This window comes from Pongo pygmaeus, chromosome 14 (genome assembly GCF_028885625.2).
Source record: "Pongo pygmaeus isolate AG05252 chromosome 14, NHGRI_mPonPyg2-v2.0_pri, whole genome shotgun sequence".
Taxonomy (NCBI): Eukaryota; Metazoa; Chordata; class Mammalia; order Primates; family Hominidae; genus Pongo; species Pongo pygmaeus.
In genome coordinates this window covers 25,106,512-25,123,444 of record NC_072387.2, presented here as the reverse complement: position 1 = coordinate 25,123,444, position 16,933 = coordinate 25,106,512, and the positions used below count along the sequence as shown (strand labels likewise).

Sequence of the window (16,933 nt, the reverse complement as noted above, 5' to 3'; positions counted from 1 at the left end):
AACAAAAAAAGAGAATTTTAGACCAATATCCCTGATGAAAACCGATGCAAAAATCCTCAATAAAATACTGGCAAACTGAATCCAGCAACACATCAAAAAGCTTATCCACCATGATCAAGTGGGCTTCATCCCTGGGATGCAAGGCTGGTTCAACATACACAAATCAATAAATATAATCCAGCATATAAACAGAACCAAAGACAAAAACCACATGATTATCTCAATAGATGTAGAAAAAGCCTTTGACAAAATTCAACAACCCTTCATGCTAAAAATTCTCAATAAATTCGTTCCTAAGCCAAAAGAACAAAGCTGGAGGCATCACACTACCTGACTTCAAACTATACTACAAGGCTACAGTAACCAATACAGCATGGTACTGGTACCAAAACAGAGATATAGATCAATGGAACAGAACAGAGCCGTCAGAAATAATGCCACATATCTACAACTATCTGATCTTTGACAAACCTGACAAAAACAAGAAATGGGGAAAGGATTCCCTATTTAATAAATGGTGCTGGGAAAACTGGCTAGCCATATGGAGAAAGCTGAAACTGGATCCCTTCCTTACACCTTATACAAAAATCAATTCAAGATGGATTAAAGACTTAAATGTTAGACCTAAAACCATAAAAACCCTAGAAGAAAACCTAGGCATTACCATTGAGGACATAGGCATGGGCAAGGACTTCATGTCTAAAACACCAAAAGCAATGGCAACAAAAGCCAAAATTGACAAATGGAATCTAATTAAACTCAAGAGCTTCTGTACAGCAAAAGAAACTACCATCAGAGTGAACAGGCAACCTACAAAATGGGAGAAAATTTTCGCAACCTACTCATCTGACAAAGGGCTAATATCCAGAATCTACAATGAACTCCAACAAATTTACAAGAAAAAAACAAACAACCCCATCAAAAAGCGGGCGAAGGACATGAACAGACACTTCTCAAAAGAAGACATTTATGCAGCCAAAAAACACATGAAAAAATGCTCACCATCACTGGCCATCAGAGAAATGCAAATCAAAACCACAATGAGATACCATCTCACACCAGTTAGAATGGCAATCATTAAAAAGTCAGGAAACAACAGGTGCTGGAGAGGATGTGGAGAAATAGGAACACTTTTACACTGTTGGTGGGACTGTAAACTAGTTCAACCCTTGTGGAAGTCAGTGTGGCGATTCCTCAGGGATCTAGAACTAGAAATTCCTTTCGACCCAGCCATCCCATTACTGGGTATATACCCAAAGGACTATAAATCATGCTGCTATAAAGACACATGCACACGTATGTTTATTGTGGCATTATTCACAATAGCAAAGACTTGGAACCAACCCAAATGTCCAACAATGATAGACTGGATTAAGAAAATGTGGCACATATACACCATGGAATACAATGCAGCCATAAAAAATGATGAGTTCATGTCCTTTGTAGGGACATGGATGAAATTGGAAATCATCATTCTCAGTAAACTATCGCAAGAACAAAAAACCAAACACCACATATTCTCACTCATAGGTGGGAATTGAACAATGAGAACACATGGACACAGGAAGGGGAACATCACACTCTGGGGACTGTTGTGGGGTGGGGGGAGGGGGGAGGGATAGCATTGGGAGATATACCTAATGCTAGATGACGAGTTGGTGGGTGCAGCTCACCAGCATGGCACATGTATACATATGTAACTTCCCTGCACATTGCGCACATGTACCATAAAACCTAAAGTATAATAATAATAATAATAATAATAAAAGAAAAAATAAATAAATAAATTAGGTATTGATGGGACGTGTCTCAAAATAATAAGAGTTATCTATGACAAACCCACAGCCAATATCATACTGAATGGGCAAAAACTGGAAGCATTCCCTTTGAAAACTGGCACAAGACAGGGATGCCCTCCCTCACCACTCCTATTCAACATAGTGTTGGAAATTCTGGCCAGGGCAATCATGCAGGAGAAGGAAATAAAGGGTATTCAATTAGGAAAAGAGGAAGTCAAATTGTCCCTGTTTGCAGATGACATGATTGTATATCTAGAAAACCCCATCGTCTCAGCCCAAAATCTCCTTAAGCTGATAGGCAACTTCAGCAAAGTCTCAGGATACAAAATCAATGTGCAAAAATCACAAGCATTCTTATACACCAATAACAGACAGAGAGCCAAATCATGAGTGAACTCCCATTCATAATTGCTTCAAAGAGAATAAAATACCTAGGAATCCAACTTACAAGGGACATGAAGGACCTCTTCAAGGAGAACTACAAACCACTGCTCAATGGAATAAAAGAGGATACAAACAAATGGAAGAATATTCCATGCTCACGGGTAGGAAGAATCGATATCGAGAAAATGGCCATACTGCCCAAGGTAATTTATAGATTCAATGCCATCCCCATCAACCTACCAATGACTTTCTTCACAGAATTGGAAAAAACTACTTTAAAGTTCATATGGAACCAAAAAAGAGCCCGCATCGCCAAGTCAATCCTAAGCCAAAAGAACAAAGCTGGAGGCATCATACTACCTGACTTCAAACTATACTACAAGGCTACAGTAACCAAAACAGCATGGTACTGGTACCAAAACAGAGATATAGACCAATGGAACAGAACAGAGCCCTCAGAAATAATGCCACATGTCTACAGCTATCTGATCTTTGACAAACCTGACAAAAACAAGAAATGGAGAAAGGATTCCCTATTTAATAAATGTTGCTGGGAAAACTGGCTAGCCATATGTAGAAAGCTGAAACTGGATCCCTTCCTTACACCTTATACAAAAATTAATTCAAGATGGATTAAAGACTTAAATGTTAGACCTAAAACCATAAAAACCCTAGAAGAAAACCTAGGCAATACCATTCAGAACATAGGCATGGGCAAGGACTTCATGTCTAAAACACCTAAAGCAATGGCAACAAAAGCCAAAATTGACAAATGGGATCTAATTAAACTAAAGAGCTTCTGCACAGCAAAAGAAACTACCATCAGAATGAACAGGCAACATACAGAATGGGAGAAAATTTTTGCAACCTACTCATCTGACAAAGGGCTAATATCCAGAATCTACAATGAACTCCAACAAATTTACAAGAAAAAAACAAACAACCCCATCAAAAAGTGGGCAAAGCATATGAACAGACACTTCTCAAAAGAAGACATTTATGCAGCCAAAAGACACATGAAAAAATGCTCATCATCACTGGCCATAAGAGAAATGCGAATCAAAAACCACAATGAGATACCATCTCACACCAGTTAGAATGGCGATCATTAGAAAGTCAGGAAACAACAGGTGCTGGAGAGGATGTGGAGAAATAGGAACACTTTTACACTGTTGATGGGACTGTAAACTAGTTCAACCCTTGTGGAAGTCAGTGTGGCGATTCCTCAGGTATTGTGGCACTATTCACAACAGCAAAGAGTTGGAACCAAGTCAAATGTCCAACAATGATAGACTGGATTAAGAAAATGTGGCACATATACACCATGGTATACTATGCAGCCATAAAAAAGGATGAGTTCATGTCCTTTGTAGGGACATGGATGATGCTGGAAACCATCATTCTCAGCAAACTATCGCAAGGACAAAAAACCAAACACTGCATGTTCTCACTCATAGATGAGAATTGAACAATGAGAACATATGGACACAGGAAGGGGAACATTACACACCGGGGTCTGTTTTGGGGTGGGGGAAGTGGGGAGGGATAGCATTAGGAGATATACCTAATGTTAAATGACTACTTAATGGGTGCAGCACAACAACATGGCACATGTATACATAGGTAACAAACCTGCACGTTGTGCACATGTACCCTAAAACAAAGTATTAAAAAAAAAGAGTTGCAAAAACAGAAGCAAATACAACTAAGGTAAGAGAAGATCATTGTAAGAAACATGAATTGTATGTCTTATTAATAAAACTCCCCACCACCTGTTACAAATTGTATAAGCTGAGTATCACAGGAAAAATAGAAAAATTGTCCATTTTAACCACATACAGTGAATTACTTCGTAATGTAGCATAATTCTTTGCTATTGTTAGTATTTTTTAGCTGGTTAAGGGCACTTTGAATGCTAACACTTTGAAGTTAAACAAGGATTTTAGGTATTATTATATGTAATTTATTGTAAGAATATGCCGTGAATATCCATTTTTCCAGAGATGGATATAGTTGTGTTGCTCTTATTTATTTTGTTATGTGTATAACTCTACCATGAATATCTTTATGTATCTTTGTGCTTCTGATAATGTTTAAACAAGATTTCTGAGGCTGGGGGCCTTGGCTCACGCCTGTAATTCCAGCGGTTTGGGAGGCTGAGGTGGGCGGATCACATGAGATCAGGAGTTCGAGACCAGCCTGGCCAACATGGTGAAACCCTGTCTCTACTAAAACCTAAAAATTAGCTGGCTGTGGTGGCACACGCCTGTAATCCCAGCTACTCAGGAGGTTGAGGCAGGAGAATGGTTTGAACCCGGGAGGTAGAGGTTGCAGTGATCTGATATCTTGCCACTGCACTCCAGCCTGGGCTACAGAGTGAGACTCCATCTCAAAAAAAAAAAAAAAAAAAAAAGATTCTGGAAGTTGACTCCATGTAAAAGGGGTTATGGGCATTTAAAATCTTAGTACATAATAGACAATCATGATGGTCAGCTTAAAATCTTTCAGGTTTAAGTAAGGATGTTTAGGAGAGTGGTTAATTCAAGATGTATAAACCCACATTGACAGCTCACCTTGTGCCTGTGGTGTTTAATTGCAAAATGTAATGGTATAAACATTACTCTTCAAAGGTCCAAAAATCATACTAGTTAGGAAATATTATGAACAGAGCTGTGATAGTTAAAGCAAACGTAGAAATCTGTTTTTGAAAGTAGTATTTGCTTTAAAAATGTAAAGTGCTTGTGGTAAGAAAATAAGGTGTTCATGGGGAAGTAAAAGTAAAGAAAAAAGTGAAAAACCATGAACAAATTTGAAGCTTCTCTGGTCTACAGATAGGTGATATTCTGTATATTTTGATCTATTTTTTCAAACTTCGTACCTGAGTTTATTAATTTATAAATATTTCTGTATGATTTTACTCTACCCAATTCACTCTTAAATCATAATCCCTGGACAGACAGCATTAACATTTCACCTAGGGAACTGTTAGGAATGTAGTCTCAAGCTTCCCTGCAGAACTACTGAATGAGAAACAATAGTGGTGAGGCCCAGCCCCCTGGAATCCTCCAGTATTCAGATAGATCTGAAAGTTTGAGAACCACTATTTTTTTTTTTTTTTTTTTTTACAACTCTCAACATCATGAATGTGCCTTCCTCAGGAATCTTTTTTAAAACTTCTTTTTTTTTTTTTTGTTTTGAGACGGAGTCTCGCTCTGTCACCGAGGCTGGAGTGCAGTGGGGCGATCTATCTCAGCTCACTGCAACTTCTGCCTCCTGGGTTCACGCCATTTTCCTGCCTCAGCCTCCTGAGTAGCTCAACTACAGGTGCCCGCCACCATGCCTGGCTAATTTTTTATATTTTTAGTAGAGATGGGGTTTCACCATGTTAATCAGGATGGTCTCAATCTCCTGACCTCGTGATCTGTCTGCCTTGGCCTCCCAAAGTGATGGGATTACAGGCGTAAGCCACCGCACCCACCAAAACTTCTTTCTTTTTTCCTTGTTATATAGACATGTTCAAATCTCTTCTACCTTTTTTTTTTCTTTTTTTTTTTTTCTCTTGTTGCCCAGGCTGGAGTGCAATGGTGCAATCTTGGCTTACTGTAACCTCTGCCTCCCGGGTTTAAGTGATTCTCCTGCCTCAGCCTCCTAGCTGGGATTACAGGCTTGCGCCACCATGCCCACCTTATTTTGTATTTTTAGTAGAGATGGGGCTTCACCATGTTGGCCATGCTGGTCTTGAACTCCCAGGTGATTTACCTGCATCGGCCTCCCAAAGTGCTGGGATTACAGGCATGAGCCACCACGTCTGGCCAGATCTTTTCTACTTTTAACAAAGACAAGGAAACCTCCTCTCCCCTAACATAAAGTCTTACCTGAATTCAGCTTTTTCTTCTTAAAACTTAGAGATGACAGGCTTTTTGAAATTGTACCTACCCCTTGTGTAAGCAAAATATAAATCATTAAACCAAACGGAATATGAAGGGTGGATTCCAAAATAGGATACAAAAATACAACACATTAACCTAATTGTCTTACGAATGAATATCACATTGAAAGGGGATAGGAAAGAGGCCAGGTGCCGTGGCTCACGCCTGTAATCCCAGCACTTTGGGAGGCTGAGGTGGGCGGATCATGAGGTCAAGAGATTGAGAACATCCTGCCCAACATGGTGAAACCCCATCTCTACTAAAAATTCAAAATAAATTAGCTGGGTGTGGTGGTGTGTTCCTGTAGTCCCAGCTACTTGGGAGACTGAGGCAGGAGAATCACTTGAACACAGGAGGTGGAGGTTGCAGTGAGCAGAGATTGCACCACCGCAAAAACAAGGAACCTAAATAACTGGAAAATAGAATCTTCACTGGATAGCATAATACTAGTGATAAGAACCATACATAAATTCTGTAAGCTAGTTAGGTGTATGGGCTAGTAGTTCTGAAACTGCTTTGTGTGTATACTTCACATGAACAGATTAGTACATACAGTCTTTTGTATCTGTGGGTTCTACATCTATGGATTCAGTCAACTGTGGATTGATAATATCTGGGGAGAAACTGTGTATATACTAAACATGAACAGACTTTTAAAACTTGTCATTCTCTAAACAGTGCAGCATAGTCTTTACATTATATTAGGTATTATAAATAATCTAGAGATGCTTTTAAGTGTGTAGGAGGACTTTTTCTTACTTGTCATTCTCTATAAACAGCGCAGTATAACAACTGTTTACATAGTCTTTACATTGTATTAGGTATTATAAGTAATCTAGAGATGCTTTTAAGTGTGTAGGAGGATATGCATAGGTTATATGCGAATACTACACCATATGTCAGGGTCTTGAGCATCAGTGGATTCTGGTATCTGGGGGAGGTTCTGGAACCAATCCCCTGCACATACCAAGGTATGACTGTATATTGTGGATAATGAGACTCAGGTTTCTCATCATTAGAGAAAGATGAACGGCTAAACTTAAAATCCTGTGTGAATGTGATTTGAATCAGAGGTATGAACTCTGTGATGTTTAATATTGACAAATACATGCAGAAATATAGATGTGTGTTTATTTATGGGTTAATATGTATACATATACTGTATTTTATTTTTAATTTTTTAAAAAAATTATTTAAGAGACAAGGTCTTGCCCTGTCACTCAGGTTGAAGTGCAGTGTCGCAATCATAGCTGACTGTAATCTCGAACTCCTGAGCTCAAACAATCCTGCCTTAGCCTCCCAAGTAGCTGGGACTATAGGTGTGCACCACCACACCCAGCTAATTTTTTAATTTTTATTTTTTTGTAGAGATAGGATTATGCCATGCTGCTTAGGCTAGTATCCAACTCCTGGCCTCAAGTGATCCTTCCCGGCTCAGCCTCCCAAAGCACTGATATTACAGGCTTGTGGCCCCATATGCTGTATTTTGTGGCTTTTTCTACTGAGAGGCCCTAGAAGCGTCAGTAACAATGAACATAGCTGGTGCCTCGATCTTTAATAATAATTGCTACAGACAAGCTTTTTTGATGGATGCCAAAGTTGGTGGGCAAAAACTTGAGAAACAGGGTTTTTGCATAGTCTCAAATTTGTATTAAGTACAAATGGAAAGAATATTAAATTTAAAGTGGAGAAACCTAGTGGACACCACCATAACTAAACACTAAATTTCATATCACCTGTAATAAGACAGTTGACATCAGGAGCCCCTTGATATGATTCACTGAATAGGATATAACATTATTTCTGTGATATATATGTATTATATATATGTATAATCATTCCAGTCATGAGAAAACATCAGACAAACCCAAATTCAAGGACATTCTACAAAATAATCAGTTCTCTTTAATAGTGTCAGGTTCATGAAAGATAGAAAGACTGAACTGTTACAGACTGGTGGAGACTAAGGAGAAATAACAACTAAATGCAATGTGGGATTCTGGGTAAGGTCTTAGAACAGAAGAAAGGTGTTAGTGGGCCTGTGGTCTCAGCTACTTAGGAGGCTGAGGTGGGTGGATTGCTTGAACCCAGGAGTTCTGGGCTGTAATGCACTATGTCGATCGGATGTCCGCATTAAGTTTGGCATCAATATGGTGACCTTCTGGGAGCAGGGGGACTACCAGGTTACCTAAGGAGGGTGAACCAGCCCAGGTCAGAAGTGGAGTAGGTAAAAACTCCCATGCTGATTAGTAGTGGGATAGTGCATGTGAATAGCCACTGCACTCCAGCCTCGGAAACATAGCAAGACCCTGTCTCTTAAAACAAACAAACAAACAAACAAAAAACATAGACCCTGTCTCTTTAAAAAAAAAAAAGGAAAAGATTAGTGGGGAAACTGATGAAATTTTAATAATGTCTGTAGTTGATTATAATATTGTGCAAGTATTCATTCCTGGTTTTCCTTATTTTGTACTATGGTTATACAAGGGGTTAATATTAGGGGAAGCTTGTGAGGCACATAGAGGATAGGATGCTGATTTAATCATAGGCTGAGATGTGGAATGCTTGCTGCATACGTGGTAATTTTTTATTGCATGATTTTTTAATTATGTAATCTCAGTACACAAGGGCATCAGATTCAATTTAAAATTCAATTAACTGAAAATATCTCAATGTGAGGTGATAATTTGATGAGTAACCTTTATGTTTGGCTAAATTCTAGCAAATACATGCAGTGATAAATCTGTTACAATCTTAGTCTTTTCTGGTGGCTGGGGAGTTTCTTTTGAAATTAACTGTAAGGATCTTGATTTAAGAAGTGTGAACAACTTGACTTAAAATTGAGTAGTTTTGCAGTATGTATAAAGGAAAGAAAAAAGATTATGTCTAGGAACTCATATATATTTGCAAGATGGAGCAAATGAAGAAAATTGTCACAATTAAACTGAAGAGATTTATCTGGCTGAGGCTGCTACCAAATAAGATAGCTGTATCTGTTAACAAGCCAAATAATCTGAACTCTGCCTTTGTGTTTTGCTTTAGTTGAAAGATAGAAAAATTGGCCTAGGACAGTATATTTTGAGACAAATTTATTTGGAGTGTACAAGTTTCTGGTTTTACATTCAATGCTATAAATAAATTATTTAGTTTTTCATAGGTAACTTAATTCTTCAGAGATTGTGGCAGGTACCGAAGGAAGACCGGGATGAGGGGCTTACATGAACTGGTTCAGCCTGTGACTTGAACACGTAGTAGTAACTGCTTTGTTTTGTTTGTTCACTTATTCCTTCATTCCTTCTCTTTCCACCCATTTACTCACCTGCCCACTTCCTTTCTTTTTTTTTTTTTTTTTTTTTTGAGACAGAGTTTTCATTCTTGTTGCCCAGGCTGGAGGGCAGTGGCGCAATCTTGGCTCACTGCAACCTCTGCCTCTTAGGTTCAAGTGATTCTCCTGCCTCAGCCTCCTGAGTTGCTGGGATTACATGCCTGGCTAATTTTTGTATTTTTAGTAGAGACGTGGTTTTACCATGTTGGCCAAGCTGGTCTCAAAACCTTGACCTCAGATGATCAGCCCGCCTTGTCCTCCCAAAGTGCTGGGATTACAGGCATGAGCCACTGCGCCCGGCCCCACTTCCTTCCTTTCTTTTCCCTTTTTTTTTTTTTTTTTTAAGACAGACTCTCCTTCTGTCGCCCAGGCTGGAGTGCAGTGGCGCAATCTCAGCTCACTGCAACCTCAGCTTCCCAGGTTCAAATAATTCTCCTGCCTCAGCCTCCTGAGTAGCTGAAATTACAGCCGCACACCACCATGCCCGGCTAATTTTTTTTTTTTTTTTTTTTGGAGAAGGAGTCTTGCTCTGTCACCCAGGCTGGAGTGCAGTGGTGCAATCTTGGCTCACTGCAACTTCTGCCTCCCGGGTTCAAGAGATTCTCCTGCCTTAGCCTCCCAAGTAGCTGGGATTACAGGCACCTGCCACCACGCCAGGCTAATTTTTGTATCTTTAGTAGAGACAGGGTTTCACTATGTTGGCCAGGCTGGTCTCGAACCCCTGACCTCAGGTGATCCACCCGCCTCGGCCTCCCAAAGTGCTGGGATTACAGGCGTGAGCCAGTGCGTCTGGCCCCTATTTCCTTTCTTAAGCCATTTAGCGAATTATTATAAAGCCCTTCTTATGTCTTGGGCTCTGTGTTAGATGTGGAGCCATAGTGCTGAACAATAACAGCAAGGAGATTTCATCCAGTAGGCATCTTTCAGAATCCTGCAAGAATATTTGAGACCTGTAAATAATTAATGGGCCTCAAAATAAATTGTAAAATTGAAATTTTATTAGTTTTCAACTAAATGTAACGTGAAGGATGTTAAAATTTGTAGTAGTTATTAGTTCTCCTCTCCTTAGTAGTTTCATTTGTGAATATAACCTAGGAAGCAATCCTTGACCTGAAGAGGTAATTTACATAATTATAAAGGTGGTCATTAAAGCATTTGTAGAGTAGAAATAATTGAAAGCAAACATATATGGACAACAGGAATGTTTCTGTGTGCTGTCATTAGATTATAGAATCTTCCACGTGGTGTAATCGCAAGGGCAATGCTCCTGTTCCCCTAATCATTTCCAATGTGGTATAAACTTTTTCATACCCTCTTCTATGGTTTTAAAAATGATTTTTATTTTATTTTTTAGACAGAATTTCACTCTGTCACCCAGAATGGAGTGCAGTGGTGTGATCACGGCTCCCCGCAGTCTCACCTCATGGGGCTCAAGTGATCTTCCCACCTTAGCCTCCCTAGTAGCAGGGACTACAAGCATGTGCCACCACGCCTGGCTTATAGACATATTATATATATATATATATATATTTTTTTTTTTTTTTTTTTTTTTTTTTTGAGTTGGAGCCTTGCTCTGTCACCCAGGCTGGAGTGCAGTGGCATGATCTCAGCTCACTGCAACCTCCGCCTCCCGGGTTCCAGCGATTCTCCTGCCTCATCCTCCTGAGTAGCTGGGATCACAGGTGCATGCCAACACACCCAGGTAATTTTTTTGTATTTTTAGCAGAGATGGGGTTTCACCATGTGGGCCAGGCTGGTCTTGAACTCCTGACCTCAAGTGATCTGCCCGCCTCAGCCTCCCAAAGTGCTAGGATTACAGACATGAGCCACCGTGCATGGCCCTGGCTAATATTTTCTATTTTTTGTGGAGAGAGGCTGTCACTCAAGTGATCCTCCCACCTTCGCTTCTGCCTCCACCTCCGAAAGTGCTGGGATTACCAGTGTGAGCCACCAAATTCGGCCATAAAAATGATTTTTTAAAAGCAGTAATAGGAATACCATTCTTTTACTTGCCCTTTTTCCTGACATTTGCATCACAGACATTCTTTCATGCCAGTAGATAGTAATCCACCTCTGTAACAGATGTGTTTCTTGTCTCCCAAGGTGTCAGTGAACCTTGTCTCCCATTTATAACTGATTAATGTGTCCTTGACCTTTTGCTTTTATAAATAATGCCACAGTATATATCTGTGTGTACATATGTCGCTGCACATTTATGCATATATTTCTATTTATTGGAAATGGGTTTGTTTATTTAAAAATATGTGGTAGAAGTGGGCCCACAACAAGGTCACTATGTCTACTGTATTGTCCTTGTAATTCGGAAACTTTGAGACTAAAAAGTTGGTGTTTTTTTTTTCTTTTTCTTTCTTTTTTTTTTTTTTTTTGAGATGGAGTCTCACTGTGTTGTGCAAGCTGGAGTGCAGTGGCACAGTCTCAGCTCTCTGCAACCTCCGCCTCCTGGGCTCAAGCAATTCTCCTGCCTCAGTCTCCTGAGTAGCTGGGATTACAGACACGCACCACCGTGCCCAGCTAATTTTTGTATTTTTAGTAGAGACAGGGTTTCACCATATTGCCCAGGCTGGTCTTGAACTCCTGACCCAAGGTGATTCATCTGCGTGGGCCTCCCAAAGTGCGAGATTACAGGCCTGAGCCACCGCGCAAGGCCAAAAGTTTTTCTATGTATCCTTATTCAAGTGGCAATCTGACGTGAATCCATTTGATGGCAAAAGTTGATCTGAACTCCTGTTATATGAAACCCTTATTATCTCCGGAGTGTGAATGTTTTATCTTACTGCAGAAATATTAATGTTGTTGATTATGGGGTGCTGCCCCAGATCCCACTGAGCATATAAGTATATTATTAGTATATTGACTCTTTTTATAAGTAGTATTAGTATATTATGAGTATATTGACCCTTTTTAAAATGAGAAAAACTGAATTTCAACACATTTGGCCTTTATTGGATCTTCCCATCGCCACCCACGCCCATGAATGTGAAGTATTTTCTTCACAGTAAAATGTATGAAATGTGTTAATATCCAGGAAATGGATTAACCAATTTACTTGAAGATTGTTTTTAAGGATTATAATAATTATATTTTAGAGAGCAAGAAAACAATCTTAAAAGAGTCTAGATTTTGCTTGAAATCCCTTAGGAACATTTTTGTTCATGTGGTCTGACATGAAGTTCTGAGTTTTTTCTCTGCTAATAGAAGAAATCACCGTATCTTTTAATTAGTGGACTCAGATTTAGAGGGAGTGTTGTGCAAGAAACAAGAACAAGGATCTTGAAATTTGAGAATTTGCAATTCTAAATGTAGGAAAAGTACGTTATAAGAGTAATCTGGAAAACGAGACCTAATAATGGGGCATCAGCTTTATACAGCCTTCACTATATAAATTACTTTTGCAGTTTTATTGGTGGAGGGCATACACCTTGAGTATTCATTATGGGAAATGTTTAACACAAGAATAAGTATTTTGGATTTTTTCACCTTTTTAGTATTTGCATTGTGTTTACCAGGTGAGCATCCTAAATCTGAAATGCTCCAATGAGCATTTTTTTAAACATCATGTTGGCTATCAGGAAGTTCCAGCCGGGGTGTTGGGGCTCACGCCTGTAATCCCAACACTTTGGGAGGTTGAGGCAGGCAGATCGCTTGAGCCCAGGAGTTTAAGACCAGTCTGGGCAACATGGCAAGACCCTGTCTCTACAAAAGTACAAAAAATTATCTGGGTGTAGTGGTGCATGCCTGTAGTCCCAGCTACTTGGGAGGCTAAGATTGGAGGATTGCTTGAGCCTGGGAGGTCAAGGCTGCAGTGAGCTGAGCTGAGATTGGGACACTGCACTCCAGCATGGGTGACAGAGTAAGACCCTGTCTCAAAAAAAAAAAAAAAAAAAAAAAAAAAAAAAAAAAAAAATCCAGATTTTGGAGCATTTCAGGTTTAGAAGGATTCAGAAATGCTTTCAGATTTTTGGATTAGGGAAACTCAACCTGTGTATATTTGAATTTGCATTGGTTTAAATGCCAACATAATGTGAGTCTGTTACTTCAATATTACTATATAGATTTTTCCACTTAAATATTTATAACTTAATTACTGATTTAATCGTAATCCTGCTATATGTAGGTAGTGATTTTCCTTTGAAGAGACCTGTACTGCAGGGGTCAGCAAACTTTTCCTGGAACTAGATATTAAATATTTCAGGCTTTGTAGGTTATATTGCTTCTGTCTCAACTACTCACTGCTTTAGCCCCAAAGTAACTATAGACAGTAATGTAAACGATTATGCTATAACATTTAATTTCTAAAAACAAATTGTGGGACCTGCTTCAGGGGATTTCTTTCAGTGGGTTGATGAATATGGGGAGAGAGGAGTTGGTAAGGCTTCCTTTTGGAAATAGGATTTTTGTCTAGGCGTTGTGGTTTTTTGAGGTGGCTTATCTCTGGATATGTTCTGAGTGGCTTTAAGAACTGTGCAATGCCAGTGATAGATCAGTAGATCTTAGACCTTTTTCTTTCTTCTTTTTTTTTTTTTTGAGACAGGGTCTCACTGTTGCCCAGTCTGGAGTGCAGTGGCGTGATCTCCGCTCACTGCAACCTCTGCCTCCTGAGTTCAACCTATTCTGGTGCCTCAGCCTCTCGAGTAGCTGTGATTATAACACACCCAGGTAATTTTCATATTTTTAGTAGAGATGGGGTTTCACCATGTTGGCCAGGCAGGTCTTGAATTCCCGACCTCAGGTGATGTACGCGCCTCGACCTCCCAAAGTGCTGGGATTACAGGTGTGAGCTACCATGGCTGGCTGAGATTTTTTCCTTTCTATAGTAAGATAGTACATGTTTCAGCTTTTTTTGACTCTCAATTTCTTGAATATATGCAAATAACTATCCTAGTTATGATTTTACTTTGTTTTTCTAGTTTACCTTTGCTAAGTTACTTTATTTCTTTGGCCTTTTTGATTTATTAAAGGCTTGGAGTGACATAGAAGGAAGGTAAATTTAGGATGCCATGGTCAGTCGTGATTACAGGTTTGGCATAATATGATTGCATAAATGATTTTATTTTACATGAAATAAAATGTCCAATGACAGCTCACATGTCACGATGCTGAAATTTTTATTAAAAAAATTGTCAGACATGAAGAGGAGCATCAGTAGCGTGAGGAAGAAATGATCCGACACAGAGAACAGGAGGAACTGAGGCGACAGCAAGAGGGATTTAAGCCAAACTACACGGAAAATGTAAGTAAACTACTAGTTAACTAAAATGATTTTATATTTTCAGGTTTATGATGTATATTTAGAATGCTTTAGATTTTGGTTTATAAAGTAGTCTTTTCTAATCTTTCTAAATTCATCATGTTTGATAAATTAGTGATTTTCTTAACCCCTCATAGGTGGTAAAGTAAAATTAGTTTCTGAAGATAATATCTATGTTTTATGAAGCGGATGTTATATTTTTTCCTATTAGTTGATCTTTAAAAAATATATGCTATTAAATTAGAAATCTTGATATATACATCATTTCCACTTGACTGATTTTCATCACATACTAATATTGAAACATCTCTTGGAAGATTTCAGACATGTACAGAAGAATTGTAGTGTGTACTCATCATCAGCCATAACACTTATAAACATACGGCCGATCTTTTACATCTTTAAGTATAACCACTTTATTTCCCAATTTATGTTATTTGAAATACCTGATTTCATATAATTTTGTTGTTTCCAGTATGTATCTCTAAAAGATGAGGACTTTTAAAAAAAACTTTATCATATTTTAAAAATGCTCAGTTCTTTCATTTTAACTAATTAAAGCCCAGATTTACACAGGTCTTAAATTTTTTTTTTTTTTTTTTAACATTTGGTTTCTTTGAATTGGCTGATACATTCAGGCTCTTTTAGTCTATAGGTTTTCTCTTCCTGTCTTTAATTTTTTACTAACCATTTTTTTTTTTTTGAGACAGAGTCTTGCTCTGTTGACCAGGCTGGAATGCAGTGGCATGATCTCAGCTCACTGCAACCTCTGCCTCCCGAGTTCAAGTGATTCTCCTGCCTCAGTCTCCCAAGTAGCTGGGATTACAGGTGCATGCCACCACACCCGGCTAATTTTTGTATTTTTAGTAGAGATGGGGTTTCACTATATTGGCCAGGTTGGTCTCAAACTCTTGACCTCAAGTGATCTGCCCGCCTCCGCCTCCAAAAGTGCTGGGATTACAGGTGTCAGCCACTGCGCCCGGCCGACATTTCTAAAATAGATCATCTATCATTTCATAAGATTATGCTTATAGAAAAGCATTAGGTGACAATATACCTTCTTTTCTAGTAGTTTCTTAAAGTGTGTATTGCATACTTGAAGCATCATGATAAAATTAATTTGGCTAGAGTGTAAGTTGGCAAGCTCTAGCCTGGGACCACTGCCTGGTTTTTATTATTCCAGAGATACTGATGGTGCTTATGTTTTTAAAGGGTTATTGCAAAAGAAAGAAGAATATTAGAAATGATTTGTGACCCACAATAACTTAAAATATTTTTTTCTGACCTTTTTATAGTGTCTGTGGAAACCTGGGCTGGAATATTTGTGGTTTTTTTTTTAAATTTTAAAATTAGTGTTTATGGTAGATAGAACACAAAGTTACTATGCTCTTAACCTTTTGGGGTATCTGTATTTCAAATGGTATGTAAACAAGGTATGATAATTGTGTAACACTGACTAGTGTTCTATAAGTTTATTTGTGATTAGAAATGGTATGAATCTGCACATTTTTCATTATTTTGGTGTCAGTTTTACTTGGTTCCAAGCTTCACAGTGCCTCTTACTACTATAAACTTAATCAAGCACTAAAAGCAATATGAATGAAAGCTCTACCTATCTCAAATATTTTGTGTTAATGGGAATATATTAATAGGAAAACATTGTATTAAGAATGCATTGAGGCCATTCTGTCAGTTGTTCTTCATTTACTTTGAAAACTTCTTTGGAGAAAATTGTTAAACAATTTTAATGCTCTGTGTGTGTGTGTGTGTGTTTTAAGCTTTGAAATTAGGCCCTCTTATGTACTTTCTCTTATTTCACTGTTCAGTTTAAAGGGAGGAATCAAATGGTAAGTGTTCAACTTGTCCAAGTAACGAGTAAAGTTGATTTTCTTCATTAGTTTTAAGATGCCACCTCTCCTTGTCTTCCTAATAGAAATATTGCAACACAACTAAGAGTTATGGGACTTTTAAGTATAAATATTTATTTACATATTTCACCTTTTAAATAATAATTTCATGTAACAAATGAGGGAAAACACTTGTCATATCTGGTCATCTTTTTGTTTGTCAGCCTTCAACTTGATCATAATTTAATGACACATGGGAATATGTTTTTAAGAGTTTCAAGGATATAAGCCAGTACTTCATCAATATCAGTTGTCAGTTTTACTTAATACTTTATTTTTCCTTAGAAGACAAACTTTTTGATAATTGCTGTTGTAACTAT

The 16,933-nt window shown here is 38.4% G+C and overlaps 1 protein-coding gene across 1 annotated transcript in view; it reads left to right on the top strand.

Moving 5' to 3' along the window:
• The first annotated feature begins 14,580 nt into the window (after nucleotides 1-14,580).
• The window catches only part of LOC134737999 (paraspeckle component 1-like), a 30,425-nt gene continuing 28,072 nt past the window's right edge, over nucleotides 14,581-16,933 (top strand). The window contains exon 1 of the mRNA XM_063650535.1: nucleotides 14,581-14,688. Within this exon, the coding sequence (XP_063506605.1) occupies nucleotides 14,617-14,688 (72 nt within the window). The 5' untranslated portion in view covers nucleotides 14,581-14,616. The remainder of the gene's footprint in view (nucleotides 14,689-16,933) is intronic.